This window comes from Typopeltis vanoorti, chromosome 5, assembly GCF_054136105.1.
Source record: "Typopeltis vanoorti isolate ZY-2024b chromosome 5, IOZ_Tvanoo_1.0, whole genome shotgun sequence".
Taxonomy (NCBI): domain Eukaryota; kingdom Metazoa; phylum Arthropoda; class Arachnida; order Uropygi; family Thelyphonidae; genus Typopeltis; species Typopeltis vanoorti.
Window position 1 is genome coordinate 169,834,329 of NC_143553.1, and position 13,706 is coordinate 169,848,034.

The window sequence follows — 13,706 nt, forward strand, 5'->3', positions numbered from 1 at the left end:
CTAAGGACTGCTGTAAATAATTTAGGAGGAATGACATCTCCTTGTCTAACTCCCTTTTTTATAAGAAATTTCATATTTGTTCTTTATTTTATAGTTGCAGATGAATCTTTATATATATGGCTAAGTACAGAGTGATCAAAATTAAAGTATTCCTGTGGAGCAGCATCCAGTGATCCAAATACTGTGAAACTTTGCAGGGGGAAAAGAAAAAAAAAGTAGTTGCAAAATTCACCACCAGGGGTGTTGTAAATACCAAATGAAATGCATGAAATTTGCATATCTAGCAATTCAACAGGTGGATTTAAAAAGATGGACATGGGATTGTCAAAATGAAATGTAAAGCATTTAAAAAATTTATATACTTACTGGAATTGGATAGTTGTGTTACTTTCCGAAATTTTATTGTGGTTTAAAATATTAAGTGTTGTATTTTGTGAAGACATTCTCTTGTCGCTAACAGAGACAACGTGTTAGCCATTATACTTAGCTTCTCGCTTGCCACTTCCATGAAGTGCGCATGCTTGCCGAGGAGTGAATGAATTGCATGAAGTGAAAGTGTTTATACTTAGGTGAATTCAGAATATCTATACTTCAGTGTCAAGAAGAAAGAGTTCTTTTGTGTGCTACATGAGGCCTTAACAGAGAAACTGGCTATGTACATTTTGTTATTGTGCAAACAAAGTGTCTAGTTAGTAAAATGGGATGAAGTATATGTTAAACAAATCAGTAATAGATTGAGTCAGAGAATGGCTGATCTCTTAACTGTACGTTTATTTAAAAAGCCTTTGGATCCAATTAATTTTGTAATTATGTATTTTGTTTGAAGTGTATATATTGTTTTTGTTTTATTAAATGTGTTTATTTTGTATTTAGTCTGATTTTTTTTGAATTCTGAAAGAAAGAGTTAGTCATTGCACCAATCGGAGTGAACCCTTGTGCATATATAGGTACACTCGGAAATAAAAAAAAAAATGTTAGAAACAGAGATTAAATGATACAATTAATATCATAACAAATAACAATGGCACTAACTTTTCCCAACCATGCTTTACTCATGAAGCTATAGTACCTAAACAATTGCAATGCTATTACTTCACTCCATGAAATGTTGATGAGGTTCACTATCTCCATGTGCTCTGCTACAAATGATTAGTCATTCTGAAGAAACAGGATCATTGGGAGTTAGACCTGGCAGAGGTCTCAAACCAATCAGTTCACAACAAGTGAAATTGTTACTGCTCTTTGTGGAGCAGGCCATGAATAACAGCATTGGTTCATGCAGTGCACATGCTGTACTAAGATACAAGGATATGCCTTGCACATCTGTCTGGAAAATTCAATGGGGGATTCTACATTTCTACCCATTCAAGGTAATCCCTGAATCTCATCACGCCCACAGGACTTTGAAAGTTGATTGACATTCGCTTTAACGTTCCTTGCTCAATTGGAGTTGGAAGCTGCATGACCATGGATGATTTTGTGGGAAGATGAAGTTCACTTTCACCTGAATGGAGCTGTGAACACCCAAATTGCCTGGTATGGGCTATGCAAAACCTGCATGCAGTCAAACAAATTCCTTTGCAATCACCAAAGTTACTGTCTGGTATGGGTTTACAGATTTGTTTATCATTGGACATTTTGCCATTCAGCTGAATGATTGCATTGCTGCAAGGGTATATCATCCACTTGGAGATATTGCAGTAATAGTTCTGACAGAGACTTATAAGAAAATAGAGGTAGATAAACTAGATGCAAATACAATTTTGAGACTACATGGGATATCAGCTTGCATATTCCAAAAATATTATTTATGAGTACTCCATGGAGTCAAAAGACTCATTGTGCAAGGGCCCACTCTATCCATTAACATAATACCTATCATACATCTCCTTAAACCTATTCACTTTTCAGGTGTTCACAACCACCTCTGGCAATCCGTTCTGCTCTTTACCACTCTCCAAGTAAAGGATCTAGTCTGCACACCCATACTAACCACAGTCTTGCACAACTTCCAAGTGTGACCCCTTGTTTTCCCCCTACTCCCCGTGTATTGAAAATTTCTTCTGTGTCAATCTTATAGAATCTCTTTAGTAATTATAAGTTTCTCCTCTGCCTGTCAGCTAAACTCTACAACCTACACACTCTCAGTCTGTCCTCATCGGGAACATTTCACAGATCTGTCACCAGCTTGGTCGCTCATCTCTAAATCCTCTCCACCACCACCATGGATCCTCAAGAAACGCAGGTGACCTAATCTGTGCACAGTATTCAACATGTGGCTGAATCATATCCTTATAAAGAGGGATAATAACCACCCTATCTTTACTTGGATGCTAGTGTGTTATTCAGCATCCCAGTAATCCTCTGAGTTCTTTTGCAGCTCTTGCAATATGTCCTCTGAATTTCAAATCTCTATCCACCATTATCCCTAGCCTCATCAGTTTCCATTAAACTCGTATCATCAGTATAATATGAAGTCATGTTGGAGGTTTAATGGAGTAATAACAGCCTAGGAAAGGATTAAAAACTAATTTTAATGCTTCCAATATTTTTCTTCTGTCACTGAGACTTCTTCATGGAGTACAAATAACACTTGTAACACATACACAAAGACAACACAATACTTAATGAAACATGTGAGTGACTGTAAAGTCCTATCTAGGTGGTGCATCCTCTATGGGTGATTGTAAGCAGATGAGGATGTAAACTGACCTCTGATGATTATTGTTTCTCAAATTTTGGGAAGTTTTGTCCATCTGTATTTGTTTAAATTAGGTTGATTTCGGAGCGCTCCTGCAGATTGAAAAACAGTCTTTCCTTTTAACATTTGCTACAGTGGAGCATGGTGATTTTCTCCCAGAAGATCCTGTGAGTTTTGTCTAATACAGGGTTTGCTAGGCCAGATTGACCATAGTCATGATTGCAGATGTAAGAGTTGTGTTCATCTAAATGAATAGTGGCTGATCTACCTGTCTGTCCGAAGTAAGCCAACTTGCAGGGACAGTGCACTTTATATACTCCAGGCACTGAGAGAGGCGGAAGCTAATCTGTGGTAGAACAGAGAAGAGTAGCAAAGTTTCCGGTGGGGCTTAAAAGCTGTGTACAGGTTGTACTTTTTTAAAGACTTGGCTATTTTTTCTGATATGCCACGGACATAGGGGATGGTGGCGATGCATTTCTGAAATCCTTCTGAAGCGATGGGCGAGGAAGGTACTTTTAAAAAAGTATCTTTCTGGCCACTGGATATTACAAAAAAATTCAAAGCCCTTCAGTTCTCGTCCCCCTTTGTGTAAGGTTTACCTAAAATCCACAAACCTACCCCCCCCCCCATGATTTATAGTAGATGCCAATGACGCTCCATACTACAAATTGTCAAAACAGCTGGAAACATCTCTTACCCCGCCCCCCCCCCCTTACTGGACTTGCCACATCATATATAAAAATCTCCACCCATTTAGAAAACCTTGATTGAAAATCTAACTTGAAATAATACAGAATATGTTGGTAAGCTTTGACATCACCACATTGTTTACCAATATTCCCTTAATTGACATCTTCATCATCATCAAATTCCTGACATGTACCCTCAAGGGGTGTACAGGATATGATAGTATTACATGAAAAATTTACATCATTACTAACTTCTTATCTACAATTTTCCTCCAAATCAGTCTGTTACTTGTCAAAACTCCAACATTATCGGATCTTATATTTCTATCGTCTTTGTACTGTATCAATCCACCTATATTTTCTTTTTCCTGCCAGACTGGCAGAGAACACTTGTTTTGCTAATCTTTCCTCTCCCATTCTGTTTAAGTGACCATACCACCTGACATTAGGAATGCTAACACATTCCTGGATGCTAACAATGTCAAGTTATTTTCTAATATTTTCATTTTTAATATGATATTGCCATTGATGCCACTGTTCATGTCCCTAATCTTTCATATGTGTGGTCTATAGTCTTTGATTGAAGTCCGCGTGGTTAGCCTAGTGGCTTTGCGCTTCGCAACCATATACCCGGGGAAGGACTGTCCTAGGTTTAATTCCGTCGGAGACGTGAGGAGCTGAAGGATCTTCCTCAGCCATAGCCAAGTTAGCCGGTCTTGGGCGCGGTCAGTAGGGTTTTCCCCGCCAGTTTATCTGGTGTTTTTCATCCCGCAAGCAGGCAAACTGGCCCCGTCAACACGGGGATACAGCCAAGAATACCTTGAGGCATAGGAGTGACCATTCTATCCTCGTATTTCGGTTACGAAATCCAAGCATGCTTGGAAGGTTGTGGGCCTTAAAAGCCTGTTAAAGCCATTGGGATAGATAGATAGATAGATAGTCTTTGATGAAGTGTTTTATTTCTAACCCAGCTCTCAGATCCATAAGTTAAAATTGACTTGAATACTGTCTTGAATACAGCTAATTTAGTGTTTTGACTAATTTCTCTCTTATTCCATATAAATTTATTCAGTTGACTTCCAACCATATCAGCTTTGCTGATTCTGTTGTCTATTGCCATATTTAATTAACTGTCTTCACTAAAAATCATCGTGCCCAAGTAGCTGAAATGTTTTACTTGTTCTATAGGTTCTCCATTCACAGTGCAGTTGATATTTTCATTGTTTTTGAAATGACATCTTGACACTCTTAAATAAAGTTTTTCCTTCTGATATCTTAGATCTCTTTTCCTTTGCTCTCAATTCTGGTAATTTTTCTTGAAAGAATAAAATATACAAATTGATAGAGGGAACCTCCACAGGTCCCCCCCCCCCTCCTATTGCCAATTTTTATATAGAAAGTTTTGAAAAAATGAGCCATAGACTCAGCTCCTCTTAAATCTTCTATCTGGCTAAGATACGTAAATGATTTGTTCTCTATTTGGCCTCATGGCCACAGACGCCTTAGACTCTTCAGTCACCTAAATAGTCTACATCCAAGAATCTAGTTTACGATGAAAAAGGAAAATAACAATAGTGTATTTTCCCTTCCTAGACACCTTAGTAACATGCCTTCCGAATGGTAACCTCTCCTTCACTGCACATAAAAAAAAGCCCACTCGGACAGGCTAATACGTTCCCAAACTTTCCCACCACCACCCCTCTCAACATATAATCTTTGTTCCAGGGGAACTTCTTTTTCAACTGAACTCAACCATATACACATACACACCTTCTTATCCAATGGCTATAGTGATTACAGAATTTAAAAAAATAATCATTTCCTCCCTCATTCCTCGGCCATCGCTTCAGAAGGATTTCAGAAATGCCATCGTCATCTCCTACGTCCGTGGTACATTGAAAAAAAAAAAATACAACCTCTACACAGCTTTTAAGCCCCACCAGAAACTTACTACCTTTATCTGTTCTAATAAAAATCAGCTACCTCCTCTCTCTCTCTCAGTGCCTTGTATATAAAGTGCACTGTTCCTGCAAATTGGCTTACTTCAGACAGACAGGTAGATCAGCCACTATTCATTTAGATGAACACAACTCTTGCATCTCCAAACATGACTATGGTCAATCTGGCCTAGCAGAGCATGTATTGGACACAACTCAGGATCTTCTGGAAGAAAACCACCATGCTCCACCATAGCAAATTTAAAAACTTAGAAATCAATCTAATTTAAACAAATACAGATGCAGAAAACTTCCCAAAATTTTGGAAACAATAATCATCAGAGGTCCAGTTTACATTCTAGTCTGCCTACAATCACCCATAGAGGGTGCACTGCCTGGATAGGTCTTTAGAGTCACTCATGTGTTTCATTAAGTATTGTGTACTTATTATTTGTACTCCCTGAAGATGTCTCAGTGACAGATGAAATTGTGTACTTATTATTTGTACTCCCTGAAGATGTCTCAGTGACAGATGAAATATTGGAAGCATTAAAATCATTTTTTAATCCTTTCCTAGGGCTATTAATACTCCATTAAACCTCCAACATGTTGTCCTTCCTGCACTTAAGCCTTAACACTCAGATGATATGAAGTATTATTATTATTACCTGACACCTCCATGGAATCCAAGGTCTTATTGCAGGAGGACATTCTACTCTATTTTGCTAAATACATCTCGCCTCCTCCATTACTGTTTAATTCTCTTACTATCGTCAATGCCATCTACTACCCATCATTGGCAAGAACAGTATTTTTTGTCTGTAAATTGGGTGTGTTTTGAAGGCCGATTTGTCTGTGCGCTGGATGAAAAACCCGAGTTTCCAGGAGAAAAAATCCTGCTAATGTAATATTTCATTCTAAAGTGCATACCTTACATTTTACAACATTGAGTTGAAAACCATTGGCCTTTGGCCACACTGTCAATTTATTTAAATCAGCCTGTAAAAATATCTACATCGCCCTTATCAACTATTGCTGTTCCTAGTTTTGCATCATTGGCAAATTACTGAATATTTCATATCCATTCCCATTTACTCCAACTTATGTAATAGTTTTCCATATGGTACTCTGTCAAATACCTTTGCAAATTCCAACAATATCTTGGTGTAGTCATTTCCTTTATCCAATTCTGCTGCCACCTTATTATAAAATGTGAATAAATTACTGAAGCAGGACCTACCTTTTACAAAGCCATGCTGTCCTGCTATAAAGTATCATATTCTATTCCACCCATTTCTGAATTTTACTTTTAACCAACTTTTCCAATACTTTAACCACCACTCCAGAGATACTATAATAAGTTTAGTTTAATCCTTTATCCAAGTGTCAGCAAACAATGTTTGCGCCTGAAAGTATCTTCAGGACTGGGGTAAGGTAGTGCAACACCAGGTACCTCGTTGCAAAGGTGGAGAAAGATCCCATCACTCCTATCTCAGCATCTCCCATAATGCAAAGCACATCTCTTTGCAGATATGTGTAATGCTATGCATTAAGGCAAGGGCCACTACCCATACCGGTTTTGACCTTTATTGAGGTCTCGTCAGTGGGAGCCAGGCCCAGTAGTGGAGATACAAAGGCAGAAGCAATGAGAGGTCATCCTAACCTATAGGAGTTGCCAAAGGGTGTGCAACCTCATTATTAAATTACTCCGGATTCAGAGAAAGATGTTGAGAGTTTATTTTTCACTTGGTTAGACTTTAATAAGTTTAGTTTAATCCTTTATCCAAGTGTCAGCAAACAAAGTTTGTGCCTGAAAGTATCTTCAGGACTGGGGTAAGGTAGTGCAACACCAGGTAACTCGTTGCAAAGGTGGAGAAAGCTCCAACCAAGTGAAAAATAAACTTTCAACATCTTTCTCTGAATCCAGAGTAATTTAATAATGAGGTTGCACACCCTTTGGCAACTCCTATAGGTTAGGATGACCTCTCATTGCTTCTGCCTTTGTATCTCCACTACTGGGCCTGGCTCCCACTGACGAGACTTCAATGAAGGTCGAAACCGGTATGGGTAGTGGCCCTTGCCTTAATGCATAGCATTACACATATCCGCAAGGAGATGTGGTTTGCATTATGGGAGATACTGAGATAGGAGTGCTGGGAGCTTTCTCCACCTTTGCAACGAGGTACCTGGTGTTGCACTACCTTACCCCAGTCCTGAAAATACTTTCAGGCGCAAACTTTGTTTGCTGATACTTGGATAAAGGATTAAACTAAACTTATTATAGTCTAACCAAATGAAAAATAAACTCTCAACATCCAGAGATACTAATTGATCTGTAATTTGTTACTTCTGTCTTGAAGCCACCTTTATGTAATGAAACTATCTTACCCCCTTGGAACCTTCCCAGAGGTGAGACTCAGATTAAACAGCTTTGTCAGAGGCACTGTCAGTTCACCTGCACATTCTCTGTAGTACACAAGCTGACATACTGTCCAGGCCTAGTGCTGTATTCATGTTGATACTTTTCAAAATATTGAATATCTCCGGTTCGTCTACCTCAGTATTCACATCAACCTCTGTCACTCAATAACTGCAAAAAGTCACCATCTGGGTGATATACCCTTGCAAAGTGATCACTTAGTAACTGAACTATTTCTTCTGCTTCTGTCACTTTCCTACCATCAACACTGAGTAAAGTTCTTTCCATAATCATTCTTTCTCTTACTTGCTGCATAGCAAAAAAAAAAAAAAAAACCTTCTTTTCTCTCGAAATCTGATTTAGCCTTCCTGCTGCTTCTTCATGTAGCTTCTTCAGTGAGAGGGTGCAGCACCATGTCCTTCCAGTTTTCTCTGTTGATGACTTTCCTTTTTGTTTCTGCATAGACATGTGATCCTGTCCATTATCTTATATCTTTAGATCTTATAAAATTCAGAAAAAGTTAGGTATGTCATGTGAATGCATAAAATATATGTACACTAATCTATTTTATCATTTACTACCATAAAGTATACATAAAAGTTAAGATTTATCAAACTTATGCACACGAACACTTACAGATTGTACATGGGCATTTACAGTCGAGAGAAATGTAAACAAACTTAAAGATGCAGTATCTGTTTCTTTCTCTTCTCTCTCTCTCTGTCAGTGTTACTGTACTGCTGAACTACTATCTTTAGTATCACTAAGAAGTACAGTGAAAAGTGACTAATAACAGTGGAACAAAGTTGATTAAGGAATTCTCTCTCTCATTTTATGCAGTTTATTCTTAGTTCTGTTTCAAGTGACATTCATTTATTTTATCTGATATTTTCTTGTTTGTTGTTGTTCTTGGAACTTGCATAAATAATTCCATAACTCTTCTCTAAACCTATTAAGAAATAGTTGACTAACTACCCATTCCCACAGAAAGAAATATACAGAAAATTGTTGTGATTATTATTTGTTTTTGTTTTTCAGGATTGATGCAAAAATTTCATGGTGGCAAAAATGATAATCTAAACGAATGTAAATATTTTGTTGGCCTCATTCTTAGTAGGTTTCAGTAATATATCTGTTTTATATTTGTGGTCTTTTGCAACTAAATGTTCATTCATGCCAAATGCTGAAGAGATAGATGCTGGATATTAATATATATTTTAATGATATATTTTATTGGTTTCTGCATAATAAGGTTCTCTGGTGCGACCTAAAGTTGTTCGAAGTGTTCATTATTGTCCCACTACAAAGAAAACCATGGAAAGGAGATACACAGATTTGACATCCTATGATGCATATCCAAGTAGTTCTGTATATCCAACCAAGGTAAGTTCAGAATCTGAACTGGAATTAAATTATGCATGCTTGATTTCAGCCATATTTCAGGGCTAAGATATTCACCATGGAATGCTTCACTTAATCACTTTCATTTAAAAATTTTAATAACACTATATTGACACTAAAATATTTTAGATATTTAGGCAAATTACCTCTCAGACTATAAATATTAAATATGAAAATGGATAACAGAATAAGCAAGACCAGTATGGAAGGATCAGCTGAATAAATTGATGTGGATGAAGACAGAAAGTACATAAAACGCAAGGTAGCAGTATCGAAGAGTATTCAAACCAATTTTAAATTAATCCAGTTCAGCTTCACAAATTGAAAACTTCATGAATCTGAGTTTTGGACTGGAAATAAAATAGTTTATTGTGGATTTAGGCACACAAAAGTGAGTTCTGAGTAACATCTATAATATATTACTAAATCACTTAAGGAATTGACAATGTAGATAAGAATATAAATTAAATTACGCTTTAATAAATATTTCCGATATTTCAGCAACGTCACATTGCCATCTTCAAAAGGAACATTACAAAAAAGGCACATGCACATATAGGCATTACAACACAGTAACTGAGAATGAAGTGATGAAGCTATTGTTCTCCTAAAAGTACTGATGGTGCGTTCTAGTGTGCTAAGTAGGTGTTCTTGGTCGTTGGGCTGAAGGTCTGCTGATGTAAGCCTCCCAAATTTGGGGCAGTCTCATACAACCAAATTTGTTGAGGTTTGGAGAGTTTCTTAGGGCTGAGGCTGATTCCATGAATAGTCTTTCGAATTTGTATTTGTTGCGGTGTATTACTGTAGCTTTCTTCCACCGTATTCTGTGGCACGTATCCAGAGAATGGTCAGGAAGACCAGAGTGGCTGTACTTGTGAAAACGGATGTAGTCCTTGTGTTCTGAAATTTTGATATTCGCTGTCCTGCCTGTTTGCCGAAAGTTAGACAGTTTGCAGCTGCAAGGGACCTGGTATACACTAGGTAGGTCTAGGGGAAGTGGTTGGTCTTGCGGAGTGGATAAGGGATGCCAATTTTCTGTATGGTCTGTAACAGGAGGTCAAGTCTTGTTTTTTAAGATTTTGGTAATTTTTTCCGAGATGCCTCGGATGTAGGAAATGGTGATGGATTTAGAGTAAATCTTGTTGTGGAGGTGCGAGGGGTGTTGTGGTTTGTCATCATCATTAAATTCCTGCCATATACCCTCATGTGGTGTACAGGATATGACAGTACTACATGAAAAATTGACATCATTACTAACTTCCTATCTATAATTTTCCTCCAAATCAGTCTGTTACTTGTCAAGACTCCAACATTACCGTATCTTATATTTCTATCGTCTAAGGCACTTTGTACCATATCAATCCGCCTATATCTTGGTCTTCCTCTGGGTCGTTTTCCTGCCAACCTGGCAGAGAACACCTGTTTTGCTAATCTTTCCTCTCCCATTCTATTTAAGTGACCATACCATCTGAGATTAGATCTGCTAACGCATTCCTTGATGCTGACAATGTCAAGTTCTTTCCTAATATTCTCATTTATAATGTGATGTTGCCATTGATGCCATCTGTTCACGCCTCTAATCTTTCTCAGGACTCTCATATCTGTGGTCTCTAGTCTTTGGTCAAGTGTTTTACTTCTGACCCAGCTCTCAGATCCATAAGTTAAAACTGGTTTGAACACTGTCTTGTATACAGCTAATTTAGTGTTCCGGCTAATTTCTCTCTTATTCCACATGAATTTATTCAATTGACTTCCCTCCATACCAGTTTTGTTGATTCTGTTGTCTATTTCCATATTTAATTTACCATCTTCAGTAAAAATCGTGCTTAAGTAGCTGAAATGTTTTACTTGTTCCACATGTTCTCCATTCACAACACAGTTGACATTTTCAATGATTCTGCGTATTTTCATTGTCTTTGTCTTCTTATTGCTGATCTTCATAACATATCTATTACAACAGTTATTCAATCTATTCAGGGAATCTTGCAAACTTGTAGCGGATTTATTTAGAATATAATATCATCCGCATAACGCAAAGAGCTGACATTAGCATCTCCAATTTTGATATCATGTTTAATACCACTTTCCTTCATAATGTGATCCATAATAGATAATGAATAACAGAGGGAATAACGTGCATCCTTGTCTCACACCAGATTTAACATTAAACCATCTTCCTGTACTTCCTTCAATTCTAACTGCTGACTTACAACTCAAATAAAGACTAAGTATTGCTTGATATAATGCCCCATTGACACCATATAACTGTAGCATATTCAATATTTTCTCTCTTGGCACCTTATCATATACCTTTTTCCAAATCGACAAAACTTAAATACAGATCTTTGTTATATTCCCATGATTTCTCCACTGTTTGTCATAAAGTGAAGATCTGATCCTGACAGCCTCTGTTTGGCCTGAATCCAGCTTGTTCTTCACCAAGCTTTTCTTCCACAATTCTTCTCAACCCTTTCTCAGGTATACTTGCATAGATCTTGCCAGGAACACTCAGTAGGGAAATACCTCTGTAATTCTTACATTCAGTTTTATTTCCCTTTTTATATATAGGTACTATGAGAGCTCTACTCCAATCATTGAGAATTCATCCCTCTGTCCAGGCATTCTGAACTATGCAGTGCAGCCACTGTAAGACTTTTATACCACCATACCTCAGCATTTCTGGTCGAATATCATCTACTCCTGCTGCCTTTCCACATTTCAAGCCTTTGATGGCTTTTTCTACTTCAAGTATGGATATGTATTCCTGACTGCATGCCTGGTCAGTGTTTTTTATCACTGTGCTGTCATCGCTGCTTGTTTCATTTAGCAAATTTTCAAAGTTATTACTTCATACTTCAAGGATATCTTTTTCTCCCATTTTCATTTCACCTTTATCATCTCGAACTCCTTTTGCAGCACTTTCCTCCATTCCTAAGCTTCTTCAACAACCTCCAGAATATTTTGCCACCTTCTTGATATTTATTTTCTATGTTCTTGCCAAAATCCTTCCATGACTTTTGTTTAGCTAGTTTTAACACTGTTTAGCTTTCTTACATTTGTCTCTGTATTCTCTGAGCACAAGCTGATTTATTTGCCAGAAACTTTTGATATGCTTTCTTCTTTTCCTTTACTGTCTCTTTAACTTCCTGTGTCCACCATGGAGTTCCAGTTTTTCTATCCTTGCAGACAACTTCACCACATGCTTCTCTAGCTGAATCAATCAGTGTTTTCTTCAAGGCTTGCCACTGAATCTCCAAGGTTTGATTCCTGTTCTCAAACACTTTCATTTTTCCTTTAATAATCTTTGTGTATTTTAGTCTACAGTTCACATCTGAGAGCTGCTCAACTTTTATTCGCTTTAAAACTTTCTTACATGTCATTCTTTTCAATATGAAATTAAATTTTATCCTGCTCAAGACTAAATAGTGATCACTTCCAATTTCAAATCCTCTGTACACTCTGGAGTCCTGCACAAGGGAGAAAACATCGCTATCAACCATAACATAGTCAATGAGACTTTTCTTATTCCTTGCCTCTTCTCTCCATGTGAATTTGTGCACATTTTTATGTTGGAACATGGTGTTAGTAATAACCAGTCCATGTCCTGAGCAGAAATCCAACAGGTATTTGCCATTCTTATTAGCTTTGCTCTTTTCTCCAAATTTTCCCCAAACATTTTTGTATTTCTGACAATCACTTCCTACTCTGCTATTTAGATCCCCAACAAGGACCAACTTTTCCTTTTTCATTGTGTCAGTAGCTTTCTCTAGAGCCTCAAAATATTCCTCCACTTCTACCTTAGTAGAACCTTCTGTGGGATCACATGCACAAATAAGTCTCATTATCCAGTTCCCCATTCAGATATTTGCCCAAATCACTATACTTGACACTGCCTGCCATTCAAGAAGATGAGCCTCGTATGTTGTGCTGAATACTATGGGTATTCCTTCTTTTCCTTGATTGTCATTGTGTGAATATAACATTTTGTGTTTATTGCTCAGAAAGATCTCACCAGTTTTTGTCGTTTTTGTTTCAGTCACCCCTATTATGTCGATCTGGTACTTATCTAATTCCTCCGTTAGCTCCATTTCTTTGCCATTCAGGTTTCTTATGTTGATAGTACCGATCTTTAACTCTGGTGATGTTGAGTTGAGTTGGGGTTTGTTTTCAGATTTGTTCCAGTAGCTGACTTTTCGCTGTTCGCCCTGGTTCCCTGGCGAAAACAACGGGGGGCTTGTTTAACTGGGCAACTCCCCAGCCAGCATGAAATTTTGTCATGTTGTACTATCATTTTATATTTTAGTTTAACCAATAGGAATACAATTTGGTTGGCTAAATCCCAAATTGCCAGCCCATCCTCGTTTGTTCAGTATCCAGGTAGATACCCAACAGGGTGCACCACGAGAAGGTGAGGATTGGATGTTAGGTCAGAAACCCTGGTCGGTTCTCTGCATTCCTTTAAAGGGTATGTGGAGGTCTCCTCTCAGTTATACAGCTTTGACCCTTAAGTTGTGGTTTGTTGGTTTCATTATTTTTTGGATTTTTTTGGGGGGCAGTAT

The 13,706-nt window shown here is 37.7% G+C and overlaps 1 protein-coding gene across 1 annotated transcript in view; it reads left to right on the forward strand.

The window, feature by feature from the left end:
- The window catches only part of Mcm3 (minichromosome maintenance 3), a 322,450-nt gene that overhangs the window by 80,076 nt on the left and 228,668 nt on the right, over positions 1 to 13,706 (forward strand). Inside the window, exon 5 of the mRNA XM_090392917.1 lies at positions 8,999 to 9,129. Within this exon, the coding sequence (XP_090249043.1) occupies positions 8,999 to 9,129 (131 nt within the window). The remainder of the gene's footprint in view (positions 1 to 8,998; positions 9,130 to 13,706) is intronic.